This window comes from Salmo trutta, chromosome 12, assembly GCF_901001165.1.
Source record: "Salmo trutta chromosome 12, fSalTru1.1, whole genome shotgun sequence".
In the NCBI taxonomy this organism is placed as follows: Eukaryota; Metazoa; Chordata; class Actinopteri; order Salmoniformes; family Salmonidae; genus Salmo; species Salmo trutta.
In genome coordinates this window covers 65,274,539-65,289,068 of record NC_042968.1, presented here as the reverse complement: position 1 = coordinate 65,289,068, position 14,530 = coordinate 65,274,539, and the positions used below count along the sequence as shown (strand labels likewise).

At 44.7% G+C, this 14,530-nt stretch overlaps 1 protein-coding gene across 1 annotated transcript in view; it reads right to left on the bottom strand.

The window, feature by feature from the left end:
- Positions 1-14,530, bottom strand: part of npdc1a (neural proliferation, differentiation and control, 1a) — a 44,761-nt gene that overhangs the window by 4,043 nt on the left and 26,188 nt on the right. The window contains exons 2-6 of the mRNA XM_029769161.1: positions 12,015-12,164; positions 3,988-4,080; positions 3,583-3,786; positions 3,287-3,353; positions 2,576-2,660 (exon numbers count right to left, since the gene is read on the bottom strand). Of these exons, the coding sequence (XP_029625021.1) occupies positions 2,576-2,660; positions 3,287-3,353; positions 3,583-3,786; positions 3,988-4,080; positions 12,015-12,164 (599 nt within the window). The remainder of the gene's footprint in view (positions 1-2,575; positions 2,661-3,286; positions 3,354-3,582; positions 3,787-3,987; positions 4,081-12,014; positions 12,165-14,530) is intronic.

Below are 14,530 nucleotides of genomic sequence, written 5' to 3'. Positions count from 1 at the left end.
TGAGATGTGTCTGTTACTTGAACTCTGTGAAGCATTTTTATAGGCTGCAATCTGAGGTGCAGTTAATTGCCTATTTCTGAGGCTGGTAACTCTAATGAACTTATCATCTGCAGCAGAGGTAACTCTGGGTCTTCCTTTCCTGTGGCGGTCCTCATGAGAGCCAGTTTCATCATAGCACTTGATGTTTTTTTCGACTGCACTTGAAGAAATTTTCCGGATTGACTGACCTTCATGTCTCAAAGTAATGATGGACTGTCGTTTTTCTTTGCTTTTTTGAGCTGTTCTTGCCATAATATGGACTTGGTCTTTTACCAAATAGGGCTGTCTTCTGTATACCAACCCTACCTTGTCACAACACAACTAATTGTCTCAAACGCATTAAGAAGGTAAGAAATTCCACAAAATAACTTTTAACAAGGCACACCTATTAATTGAAATGCATTCCAGGTGACTACCTCATGAAGCTGGTTGAGAGAATACCAAGAGTGTGCAAAGCTGCTATCAATGCAATGGGTGGCTACTTTGAAGAATATAAAATGTATTTTGATTTGTTTAACAATTTTTGGGTTACTACATGATTCTATATGTGTTATTTAAAAGTTTTGATGTCTTCACTATTATTCTACGATGTAGAAAATAGTCAAAATAAAGAAAAACCCTGGAATGAGTAGGTGTCCAAACTTTCGACTGGTAATGTATACAGTGCTTTCGAAAAGTATTCAGACCCCTTCACCTTTTCCACATTTTGCTATGTTACAGCCTTATTCTAAAATGGATTAAATCGGTTTTTTCCCCTCATCAATCTACACACAATACCCCATAATGCAAAGTAAAAACAAGTTTTTAGAAATGTTAGCAAATGTATAAATAAAATAAATGTAAATATTACATTTACATAAGTACTCAGACCCTTTAATCAGTACTTTGTTGAAGCACCCTTGTCAGCGATTACAGACTCGAGTCTTCTTGGGTATGACGCTACAAGCTTGGCACACCTGTATTTGGGGAGTTTCTCCCATTTTTCTCTGCAGATCCTCTGAAGCTCTGTCAGGTTGGATGGGGAGTGTCACTGCACAGCTATTTTCAGGTCTCTCCAGAGATGTTCGATTGGGTTGAAGTCCGGGCTCTGGCTGGGCCACTCAAGGACATTGAGACTTGTCCCGAAGCCACTCCTGCGTTGTCTTGGCTGTGTGCTTAGGGTCGTTGTCCTGTTGGAAGGTGAACTTTCGCCCCCAGTCTGAGGTTCTGAGCGCTCTGGAGCAGGTTTTCATCACAGATCTTTCTGTACTTTGCTCCGTTCATCTTTCCCTCTATCCTGACAAGTCTCCCAGTCCCTGCCGCTGAAAAACATCCCCACAGTATGATGCTGCCACCACTATGCTTAATCGTAGGGATGTTTCCAGGTTTCCTCCAGACGTGACGCTTGGCATTCAGGCCAAAAAGTTCAATCTTGGTTTCATCAGACCAGAGAATCTTGTTTCTCATGGTCTGAGAGTCCTTTAGGTGCCTTTTGGCAAACGTCCAGCGGGCTGTCATGTACCTTTTACTGAGGAGTGGCTTCCGTCAGCCACTGTACCGTAAAAGCCTGATTGGTGGAGTGCTGCAGAGATGGTTGTCCTTCTGGAAGGTTCTCCCATCTCCACAAAGGAACTCTGTCAGAGTGACCATCAGGTTCTTGGTCACCTCCCTGACCAAGGCCTTTCACCCCCGATTGCTCATATTGGCCAGGCAGCCAACTCTAGGAAGAGGCTTGGTGGTTCCAAACGTCTTCCATTTAAGAATGATGGAGGCCACTGTGTTCCTGGGGACCTTCAATGCTGCAGAATGTTTTTGGTACTCTTCCCCAGATCTGTGCCTCGACACAATCCTGTCTCGGAGCTCTACGGACAATTCCTTCGACCTCATGGCTTGGTTTTTGCTCTGACATGCACTGTCAACTGTGGGACCTAACATAGACAGGTGTGTGACTTCCCAAATCATGTCCAATCAATTGAATGTACCACAGGTGGACTCCAATCAAGTTGTAGAAACATCAAAGATGATCAATGGAAACAGGATGCAGCTGAGCTCAGTTTCAAGTCTCATATCAAAGGGTCAATAAGGTATTTCTGTTTTAAATTTTTAATACATTTGCAAAAATGTCTAAAAAACAGTTGTGGAAAAGGGGTCTGAAAACTTTCTGAAAGCACAGTGTATATATATCCTGTATATGTGTAAGAGACTAGGCAATTTTAGTAAGATTTCATCATGTGACCTTAAAACAGGATGTGGCCTGTGTGGTTCAGTTGATAGAGCATGCAATGCCAAGTTTCTGGGTTTAATTCTCGAGGGGGACCAGTACAAACAAAAAAGTATGACAATGTATGCACTCACTACTATCTAAGTCGATCTGGACCTTTACCCTGTAAGCAGTCTATGGACAAAGTATCAGAGCAATCCATGCTTTGCTTTAGTTTCCGTGGCACTGTTTCCAAATGCTAACCTTGTAGCATTTGTGGCACAAATCTCATGCAAGCCATGGTAACTATATTAGTATTTTGGATGTATGGTTCCCCATAAAGGACAATGTACTTACTGAAGTCCTGTTGACTGTTCCATTCCCATGGCTTCCAAATGCAGGGTAATCTACCTTCTGGGCCAGATGGGATTCCTTCTGCAACCTGTAGGGGGCAACATTATTCTGGGACATTAGAAATGGAGAGACTGGAGAAAGAACAGTATGCAAAATATCCCAAAGCAACTGCATTATGGACTAAGGATTTGTCCCAATGGCAACCTATTCCCTATATAATGCACTTCTTTTGACCAGAGCCTTATGGGTCCTGGTCAAATGTAGTGCACTATAGGGAATAGGTTGCCATTTGGGATGCAACCTAACAGTGCAGTGCTTCAATTTATTTTAACATTTATTTAACTAGGAAAGTCAGTTAAGAACAAATTCTTATTTTACAATGAAGGCCAAACCCGGCCAAACCCTCCCCTAACCCGGACGACGCTGGGCCTATTGTGCGCCGTCCTATAGGACTCCCAATCACGGCCGGTTGTGATACAGCCCAGGATCGAACCAGGATCTGTAGTGACGCCTGAGATGCAGTGCCTTAGACCGCAGCGCCACTCGGGAGCCCTTCATAAAATGTTCTGAAAAGGAAATCTAACATGCTCCAACAACAACACTAGCCAGTAAAACAATGGCGTCTAGCACATCTTGGTTGTCAAATTGAGCAATACGATTATCATATGTATTGTAGTGCATCTGTAACTAGAATGGTATTGTCTGATGTCTTACCTGACCCAGAAAACTGTAGCCAAGATCAGGCCGGCGGCGCCAACGATGACACACACAGAGATCATAACTGCAGAGGTGGACACAAACAGAGAAAATGATAGAGTGAACGCAAGTTACACGTAAAAGGATGAGAAATTATGTGTGACTGCAGATGAAATTGAATCACTTTCAATCCTTTATAAATAGTTATGTATATTTGCATCATACTAAGGCGGTTTAGTAGGGCTGGCCTGGGTGCTCCATGCTGCTCTTACATCATAAACGTGTCTCTACTTTCAACTCATAAAGCCACTTACTGACGAGGAGGCTGTCCTTGGAGGTGTATGGGACGGCTATGAGGCCATCAGGTCCTCCCGCTCTAACCCTCCCCAGAGCCCCGGTGGCAGGCTGGGGGGTCTGGGTGGAGGGCTGGGTGGTGTTGGGCTGCCCCGCCGAGGGTTGGACCTGGCCTCTCATTCTGGGAGCCTCTGTCTGAATCCTAGCTGCCTTGGGGTGGGTGTCTGGGAGCGAAAGAGAGAGATTGAAAGATTAAGAGAGAGAGAGATTAAAGGATTAAGAGCGAGAGAGGGAGAGTGAAAGAGACATTAATATTATTGTGGTGTAGATAATGTTTGATGTAGCGACACGCATCTATAGAAAAGTGACTGAAACCTCTGAAAGAATAAAAATGCACAGAAATGCATACAGAATGTAAGGCTCACCTGATTGTTTGACCTCAGACACTTCCTGTTTGGCAATGACAGAGTGAAGGAAGTCAATCTCTTCATCTAGATCAGAGAAGGATGTCACTTTACCTGAGGAGAAAGACAGGGGAAGATATAACTGTGAGTCCGTGTGAACATAATACCTTCGTTCAGGATATAAAATAGGTTTAATTGTCGCATACACCGGATAGGTGCAGTGAAATGTGTTGTTTTACAGGGTCAGCCATAGTAGTTTTATTTATTTATTTATTTTATTTTACCAGGAAAGTTGACTGAGAACACATTCTCATTTACAGCAACGACCTGGGGAATAGTTACAGGGGAGAGGAGGGGGATGAATGAGCCAATTGTAAGCTGGGGATGATTAGGTGGCCGTGATGGTATGAGGGCCAGATTGGGAATTTATCCAGGACACCGGGGTTAACACCACTACTCTTACGATAAGTGCAATGGGATCTTTAATGACCTCAGAGAGTCAGGACACCCGTTTAACATCCCATCCGAAAGACGGCACCCTACACAGGGCAGTGTCCCCAATCACTGCCCTGGGGCATTGGGATATTTTTTAGACCAGAGGAAAGAGTGCCTCCTACTGGCCCTCCAATACCACTTCCAGCAGCATCTGGTCTCCCATCCAGGGACTGACCAGGACCAACCCTGCTTAGCATCAGAAGCAAGCCAGCAGTTGGATGCAGGGTGGTATGCTGCTGGGTAAGTAGTACGGCACCCCTGGAGCAAATTAGGTTTAAGTGCCTTGCTCAAGGGCACATTTACAGATTTTTCACCTTGCTGGCTCGGGTATTCCAAGCAGCGACCTTTCGGTTACTGGCCCAACACTCTAACCACTAGAATACGTATGCATTGTACTTCTACATTTGGGAGTTGGTAACCATATAAACGAGAACAGAGTGGTGTGTGAAAGAGCATTATTTTGAAGAAACAGGGCATCCTGCGTGTCTGAACAAATAAGCCTGTGTGGTGTTGTGTGACTGCAGGTGTATGAAGCAAACCACAAGAGAGTGAGAGTGTTTGTTTGTGTGTGTGTGTGTATGACGGACAGAGAGTGTGCCAGTGTGTGTTGTTTGTTTGGGATGCAGTGAAAAGGAGACAAAGCCAGGGTGTTGTTCCAACAGCTCTGTTGGCCAGACAGTAGGCCACATTCCAGGACTGGGCCACAGCTCTCCTTGGTTACCGGGGTACGTAGTGTGTGTGTGGCCAGGGGATGGAGCACGGCAGGGGGCTTGTGCGATCACCCCCCCCCTGACTCGGCCCTGCTCCCTCTCACACACAAGGCCCTAAATCTCACTCAGCTGAGTGCTAATGGTGATGAGAAATGGCTAATCTCACCCACTCCATTGTGGAGCATTCCCATTCAGGATTTACCCCAGTGCTTAGACTTTTCTGTTTCCATCTACGCAGGCCGGCACCCGTGGCTGACTGGGCCATGGCTCCGGCAGACCTGCTCTCACTTGGGGCCAAAGCCAGGCCACTGGTACTTTTCAGCTCCTTTTTACATAACAATGGCTAACTGTGAACTTTAACACCTTCTCAGAAAGCAACTGTTTTGATTATGCAGAGGTTGTTGATTCTGCTTTTCACAAGTCCTCACTGTCAGCCCTAGCTATGGAAAAACAATTTCCCTCCTATAACTTAAGGGTGTATCCACTAGCGTAACACTGGTGTTACAGTCAAAACGCGGTAGGTTACTCCAAAAGACCAGGGAATTCCACACTGTTTACATGATGAGCTAAACATGATTGAGATTCAATATTGGAATACTGTAGTGAAACAGCCTGAGCCACCTTGCTGAATATGCTTAATGCACTGTTGGACTGTGTTTGTATTAGCGTGGGCTCTGTGTTATTAATGATGAAGGTGGTGTTGTCCTCTCCAGAAGGGAGGCCATCTGGCGGTGGTAATGTGCGTGATATGACGTGGCAGCACTTTCACTCCGTGCTTTGTTACTTTTTGACCCCCCTCTATCCCTGGACATTTAGTGTGCTCCACAGCAGGTGTCAGTGGGGGCGGGTCATGCCATCTGTACTCTGCAGGTGGTGGAGTGCTCCAAGTGTGCCAGTGTACTTGCCAGCAAGAGCACTACTTCTACCCTACTTCGTTAGCCAACTGCAAAGTTTGACGAAAAGGACAAAATAAGAAACTTTCCTGAGACATTGTGTTGCTATGACTACATGAGTGAGAGGGTACATAATAAGAATCAGTGAGCATGAACCACAGAAAACGGAGCGTATTTGTGTTTTTTTTGTCTGAGTGAGAGTGTCTAGTACATAGACAGCAGGAACGAGGAAATGGACGTGTGTGTCAGTAGATCCTCACACACTGACTAAGCATACACCTCTCCTTGCGTCGGAGAGCAGGTTTTGGCAACAGCTTGATAATTACCCATAACCCCCCGATAGGTGTCCAGTGGGGCGGTAAGTTACTGCAAACAAACACTAAACAAGTAAACAGTGACTCAGACTCACACCCATCTGTGAGGTTCTCTTATTCCACTTACAAGACATTTACAGCACATTTGGAATCTCCCATTCCCCACGCTGGCTACACCAGGACAACACAATCAGTTACCGATAATTTCCCATTACAACACGAAGACGCATGCTGTCATTTGTATTTCCAGTCAAAGGGGCTGCCCTGCTTTTGTTTGTGAAAGGAAAGGTCTTTAAAGGAACACGAAAGTATCTACATTTTAGTCATTTAGCAGGCGCACTTATCCAGAGCGACTTACAGGAGCAATTAGGGTTCAAGTGCCTTGCTCAAGGGCAGATCAACCGAATGTTCACCTTGTCCCCTCAGGGATTTGAACCAACAACTTTTTTTGTTACTGACAAAATACTCTTAACCGGTAGCTCATCTACCAAATAGGTCAATTAAAATGACTGACACTTTTTTCTAATTGTTTACTAGGTTGAATCAGAATAATACCTGGCTTAATAGATGTATTCAGACACATAGGATCAGACAGTATGCATTACTACATTACTGCATGACTACATTACTGCATGACTACATTACCGCATGACTACATTACCGCATGACTACATTACGGCATGACTACATTACTACATGACTACATTACGGCATGACTACATTACGGCATGACTACATTACTGCATGACTACATTACTGCATGACTACATTACCACATTACGGCATGACTACATTAGGCCTGAATACATTACTGCATGACTACATTACGGCATGACTACATTACGGCATGACTACATTACGGCATGACTACATTACGGCATGACTACATGACTACATGACTACATTACGGCATGACCACGTTACGGCATGACTACATTACTGCATGACTACATTACTGCATGACTATATTACCATGTTACGGCATGACTACATTACTGCACGACTACATGACTACATTACCATGTTACGGCATGACTACATTACTGCATGACTACATTACGGCATGAATACATTACTGCATGACTACATTACCATGTTACGGCATGACTACATTACTGCACGACTACATTACTGCATGACTACATTACCATGTTACGGCATGACTACATTACTGCATGACTACATTACTGCATGACTACATTATTGCATGACTACATTATTGCATGACTACGTTACTGCATGACTACATTACAGCATGACTACATTACAGCATGACTACATTACGGCATGACTACATTACTGCATGACTACATTACTGCATGACTACATTATTGCATGACTACATTACTGCATGACTACGTTACTGCATGACTACAATACCATATTACGGCATGACTATATTACTGCATGACTACATTACTGCATGACCACAATACCATATTACGGCATGACTACATTACTGCACGACTACATGACTACGTTACAGCATGACTACATTACTGCATGACTACATTACTGCATGACTTCCAATATTACAGTTGACTTACATTTCTCGGGGGGAGGGGTCATTCTTAGGGTCTATTGCTGCCCTCTTGTGGCAAAGGGAACAATGCACCGGTGAGTATTTTTAACAGGCCCTCCAATATCGTGCACTAGGTAAGACGGGCAAGAACATGCTCCAGACTACATGTCTTCCTCTTGACCACATACGGCAAAGCTTGCTGGCCCAGGTGTGTATTCCGGTCAGAAGTACTTAGTCATCATCCAGTCTCTTACATCCTCCACAACACATCTCTCTCTCCATGTTTACACTTGCAGTAGCTACGCAGCACCATTGACACATGTGTAAAACACAGCATAAAACTACTTTTCATGTGAATTATTCATCCCTCTAACCCGAACAGCAAACTGTGAATATTTTGTATTTATTTTTAAGAACACAGACTTAGGTCTGACTATGGAGGGGTCAGTCTGACCACAGCTTTACATGCTATTGATGACCAAGGTAGAATCACCAACATGGACAAGAAGTGACACAGTCAATAAATATAGTCACGCACACACAGTCCCTGGGTACAGCTCTGCTATCAGTACATACTGTGTGTATGCATATCTAGTTCCCCTGACTGTTTGTCAGCCTTGTTACCAGACAAAGCCCAGGCTCCAAGGCAAGGAATGTTTACCTATGGGAGTGTACACCTTGATGTCAAACACAGGCTTGTCCTACACACATAGAGTACTGTTCACTAACTGTACTCACCTAGCTCCTGGAATCTACCTACCCTCTCACCTCTGCTCCTCAGGCCATCACGGCGCCCACTGAAAAACCACTGAATAACAGTCCTACTCTTACTTTTCTGATAGTACGCATACTGTGCCTATGACAACTTTACCTACCAACATACAAAGCATGGCACCTACACTCACATATCTGTGTATCAGTGTGTGTGTGTGTGCGCGCTTGTGAAAAGGAAAACAAGACGAAGTATGCTTACGTATGCGAGTGCGTGTTTGTGTAAAGGTGTCTGTATTACATGCTGCTGTGGAGTGTGTCTGCTTCCTGTTCTCACCCTGCTGCTCTCTCATGCATAGTCTAAGACATCCGGGCTGCCACATTGAATAATGTATTCATTTCACATTGAATAATGTATCCACATAAGCCCCTCTCTGGCCCCACTGTGTCTGGATGGGTTTCTCTCTCAGTGTACAACACGCATGGCTACATCTGTACTGGAAGAACCCACAAAAGCCTGCCTCAATAGATATGGCCTATGGAAGACATAAGAAGATGCTAAAAATAAGCACAAATATGTTTAGCACGTAGAAGGAGCATAAAAGCTAAGGCTTTGAATGGCGACTCAACTGATTTCTGATCTCTCGGATTTGGAGTAAATCTCCATTGAAGTACACCTGATCCTGTACATGGGCGCTGTGACTGGGAAGTAGGTTGCCTACACCTACTGGGCCAGTCTGTCCTAGCCGGCCCTCACCCTCTCAGGCTCGTGTAAGAGGCTTAACCTAGCTCAGTGGTCTGTAGCACTCACAACACACCACAGCACAACCCGACGGCCAACCTGGCCCTCACACGACAGACAGAGAAACAGAGACAGAGAGAGAGAGACAGAGATACAGAGAGAGAGACAGAGAGAAAGACAGAGAGAGAGACAGAGATAGAGACAGAGAGACAGAGAGAGAGAGAGAGAGAGAGAGAGAGAGAGACATGCAGTACTCTGGGTGATTAAAGGCGGTGGTCATGTGATGCCCAGCTAAAAATTTGAGGGAGAAAGAATGTTTTTGTAATGTTACCCACAATGTTCCTCTAACACCACGAGTGTACAAAGCTGTCATCAAGGCAAAGAGTGGCTACCTTGAAGAATCTCAAATAGAAAATGTTTTTTCATTTGTTTAACACTTTTTTGGTTACTACATGATTCCATGTGTGTTATTTCATAGTTTTGATGTCTTCACTGTTAAAAAAACCCTGGAATGAGTAGGTGTGTCAAAACATTTGACTGGTACTGCATATTGTTAAGAACATGAGAGTAGGGGGATTCCCCTATCGAGTCTAGAACCCAGGCCACCAGCACCAATGATGTACACCCTAACCACTTTCCCAATAAGGAACATCTCTAGATGAGCTTATTGGACCAGTATAGTTAGGCCCTGTCCAGAATAAACCCTAACCCCTCGTCCCTAGGCACTTGTATAGATCTGAAACAACTTGATAGGTGTAATAGGGTGAATGCACTTTGAAGTCAATCTCAGCTCTGTTAAAAGTCCTCTCACAACATGTTTTTATATTGATCACAGTGATTCAGGAGTATCATTAAAACAGGTTCACATGCCCCACCAACATTAGACAACTAGACAGAAAGCGCTTAAATTGCTGAAATAAGTCAATCAAATCAGTGAGGAGAACAGTCCGATTAAACTATACCTGACACAGACATGGTGGTGTGGCAGGAAGATCAGAGTACCGTGAACCAAGAGGTTGTGAGTTCAAATCCCAGGTGAGGAACATGAATAATAACCGCTGTATAAATCAACATGCACAATGTAATCACCTATATCAAAGTGTGTCAAATACGGAAGTTAAAAGCACTGTGTGTGTGAGCATCCTTACCCTTGCCAACAGACAAAGAGCTATGAATGGATAAGTGATTCACCAATCAGGGCCTTTGTTGGCTCGGCAACAGTGATGTGTAACAAAACTATTTTTGGGGGGACGACATCAGGCAACGTCCTGACAACTGACACACAGAAATGTTCCTGCTAGGTTCACATAAAATGTGTCTCGAACATGAATATCTTATGTCCTGAGAACATGCCAGCCATGTTCTGTGTAAGTTCTATTTGACATTAAGGGAATGGTCTCTTGGAAACTTTCCTTGCACATCACAGGAACATTCCTGCGAAAACGTTAAGGACCTAATGAGACTTGAGGGAACATTCTCTAAAGTTGTGGGAATGTTTATTGTTAGCTGGGTGTGGACAGCAGGGGGGGGATTAGAGTAACACAGGATTAGACTACAGCACACAGAGAGAGGGAGAAATAAGGCCAGATCGATGCAGAGAGTGAAAGAGAGAGGGATCGAGGGAGAGAGGGATAGAGAGATCGATAGGGAGAAGGAGGGAGAGGGATGAAAAAAGGGACATCGAATGAGAGGAAGATTGAGAGTGAATGCGGTAAGCAAGGAGGGGGACAGAGAGCGAGGGAGGAGGAGGCAGATTGAGAGTGAATGCGGTAAGCAAGGAGGGGGACTGAGAGCGAGGGAGGAGGAGGCAGATTGAGAGTGAATGCGGTAAGCAAGGAGGGGGACAGAGAGCGAGGGAGGAGGAGGCAGATTGAGAGTGAATGCGGTAAGCAAGGAGGGGGACTGAGAGAGCGAGGGAGAAGGAGGAGGAGGAAAAAGAAGAGGAGTGAGGGTTTCCTGTCTTTTTCTCTGCAGCCAGTGGTGTACACAGTCTGTGTCACTGTGTGGCTCACTATGCCCACTCTTAAAGCACAGGGTTAGTTACTCATGGCTGCAACACGAACAAAGTCACACACACACACACACACACACACACACACACACACACACACACACACACACACACACACACACACACACACACACACACACACACACACACACACACACACACACACACACTACAGGGCATCCGATTAAACAGCAGTATCTCTGCATCAGCTCATTAACCACTTAGTTTGACTGTGTTTGACCAAAGCCCATGTCTGGACGCTCAGAGATCTATCGCTTGACACAGGCTTGTGCCCCAAATGGCACCCTATTCCCTACATCGAATCTTAGTTTATATGACACGTGCGCCGAATACAACAGGTGTAGACCTTACAGTGAAATGCTTACTTACAGGCCCTTAACCAACAGTGCAATTTTTAAAGTAAAAAATAGGTATTACATAGTGCACTACAGAGGGCTGTGGTCAAAAGTAGTGCACTATGCAGGGAAAAGAGTGCAATTTGGGATGCAACCACAACCCTAACCCTAACCCAAATACATTCAATAACGTCTGTCATAAATGAACCAAATCCCCTTGATTATAATGGAGACTGCGGGGCCATCTGTATGTGCATAATCTGTGTGTACTGTGTAATGGCCAGACCTACATACCATGGTGACGGCGGCTCTTCCTCGCCACGCACAATCCTTCCTCGTTCTCGTCCAATGGATTGAGACACGGGCCGCAGTAGGATGTGCCAGGTTTGCAGAAGTGCCGCCCCTCGCGGGCACAGTCTATGTGGTCCGGGCACTTATCCCTAGCTAAATAGAAAGAGAGAGAGAGAGAGGGCATAAAAAGAGACATAGGTTAGACGACACACTATTGCTCACCTCCTCTGACGGTATATACTGAATCCTGGCTTTCATGATTCGTTCCGTATACGTGTGAGAGACATCACCCCCCAGGTGCCATGACAAAAGAAGCTGCTCGGAGATGACAGGACGACATGTTGTCATGACAACCTACTGAATAAAAGACACACCAGTCAGTGGCAGACTTAATTTTACTATGTACACGGAACAAAATAAATAAATGCAGACCAACATGTCAGGTGTCCCATGTTCCATGAGCTGAAATAAAAGATCTCAAAAACCTTCTCTCTTTCAAGTTCTGTGCACAAATTTGTTACCATACTTGTTAGTGAGCATTTCTCCTTTGCCTGGATAATCCATCCACCTGACAGGTGTGGCATATAAAGAAGCTGATTAAACAGCATGATCATTACACAGGTGCATCTTGTGCTGGGGACAATAAAAGGCCACACTAAAAGTTTTGTCACACAACACAATGCCACAGCTGTCTCAAGTTTGGAGGGAGCGTGCAATTGGCATGCTGACTGCAGGAATGTCCACCAGACCTGTTGCCAGATAATTGAAGGTTCATTTCTTTACCATAAGCCGACTCCAACATCCTTTTAGAGAATTTGGCAGTACGTCCAACCAGCCTGAGAAACCAGACCATATGTATGGCGTCATGTGGGCGAGTGGTTTGCTGATGTCAACATCACAGGAGGCTGCTGAGGGGAGAACGGCCGGAACGGAGCAAATGGAATGTTATCAAACACCTGGAAACCATGTGTTTGATGTATTTGTTTCCATTCCACTGATTCCGCTCCAGCCATTACCACGAGCCCGTTAAAGTGCCACCAACCTCCTGTGGTCAACGTTGTGAAAAGAAAGCCGCATGGTGGTGGGGTTATGGTATGGGCAGGCATAAGCTACGGACATCGAACACAATTGCATTTTATCGATGGCAATTTGAATGCACTGCGACCAGATCCTGAGGCCCATTGTCGTGCCATTCATCTGCCGTCATCACCTCTTGTTTCAGCATGATAATGCACGGCCCCATGTCGCAAGGATCTGAACCCAATTCCTGGAAGCTGAAAATGTCTCAGTTCTTCCATGGCCTGCGTACTCACCAGACATGTCACCCATTGAGCATGTTTGGGATGCTCTGGATCGACATGTAAGACAGCATGTTTCAGTTCCCGACAATATCCAGCAGCTTCGCACAGCCATTAAAGAGGAGTGAGGCAACATTCCACAATCAACAGCCTTATCAACTACGGGAATGAGATGTGTCGCGCTGCATGAGGAAAATGGTGGTCACACCAGATACTGACTGCTTTTCTGATCCAGGTCCCTAACTTTGTTTTTTTTAGGGTTTCTATGACCAACAGATGCATATCTATATTCTCAGTCATGTGAAATCCATAGATTAGGGCCTGATTAATTTATTTCAATTGACTGATTTCCTTTTATAAACTGTAACTTGTTGCATGTTGCGTTTATATTTTTGTTCAGTATACAATTTACAGGGATTTCTAATAGCAAAACACAATTTACTGAGCGTGCTGTTGTTTTCATAGCCTCTGCATATTGAAAAAGCAGTCTTTCAAACCAGTAGTGTCATCTTTGAAAATCACCGGAGGAATACACAACTTCACCTTCAAGGCCTGGATTGTGAAGTTCTGCTGACGTCAGAATTATACATTATGACAGGTTGAATGACAGACTGAGTGATTCTCCAATCTGTGACACACACACACACACACACACACACACACACACACACACACAGAAAGTGGGTCACCAAGTGTTTTGTTGTTGCAGAGACACACTAGGCTCTTTTTAGGAGGGATAATGAAGATAATAATGATTAACCACACGCCTCTCAGGGTTAAAGAGGCAGAGTTGTACAGAGTGGTACAGTGAGCATGGGCAGGTAGGAGGGCATAGTACAGAAGGAGGGTATTCATAGAAACTCATGCCCCCTAGGCTGCTGCAGAGCTACAGCATTTGTCGCCATAACAACCTCCATGGCAACCAGAGGCTGTTGCAAAACTGCATGCTGGATGGATTATCTTGGTAATGGAGAAATGCTCACTAACAGGGATGTAAATAGAAATGTGCACAACATTTGGGAGAAATAAGCTTTTTGTGACTATGGAACATTTCTGGGATCTTTTATTTCAGCTCATGAAACATGTTCAGTATAGGACAGACATAATTACAGGCACTCAATGTGTGGGGGAGACAATGCAAAAAATGACAAGGAAGTGAATTCAGACAAGTGAAAGAATTTGTTCCCGCATAGTGGTGGAGCCGGGTTAAACTGCAAACAG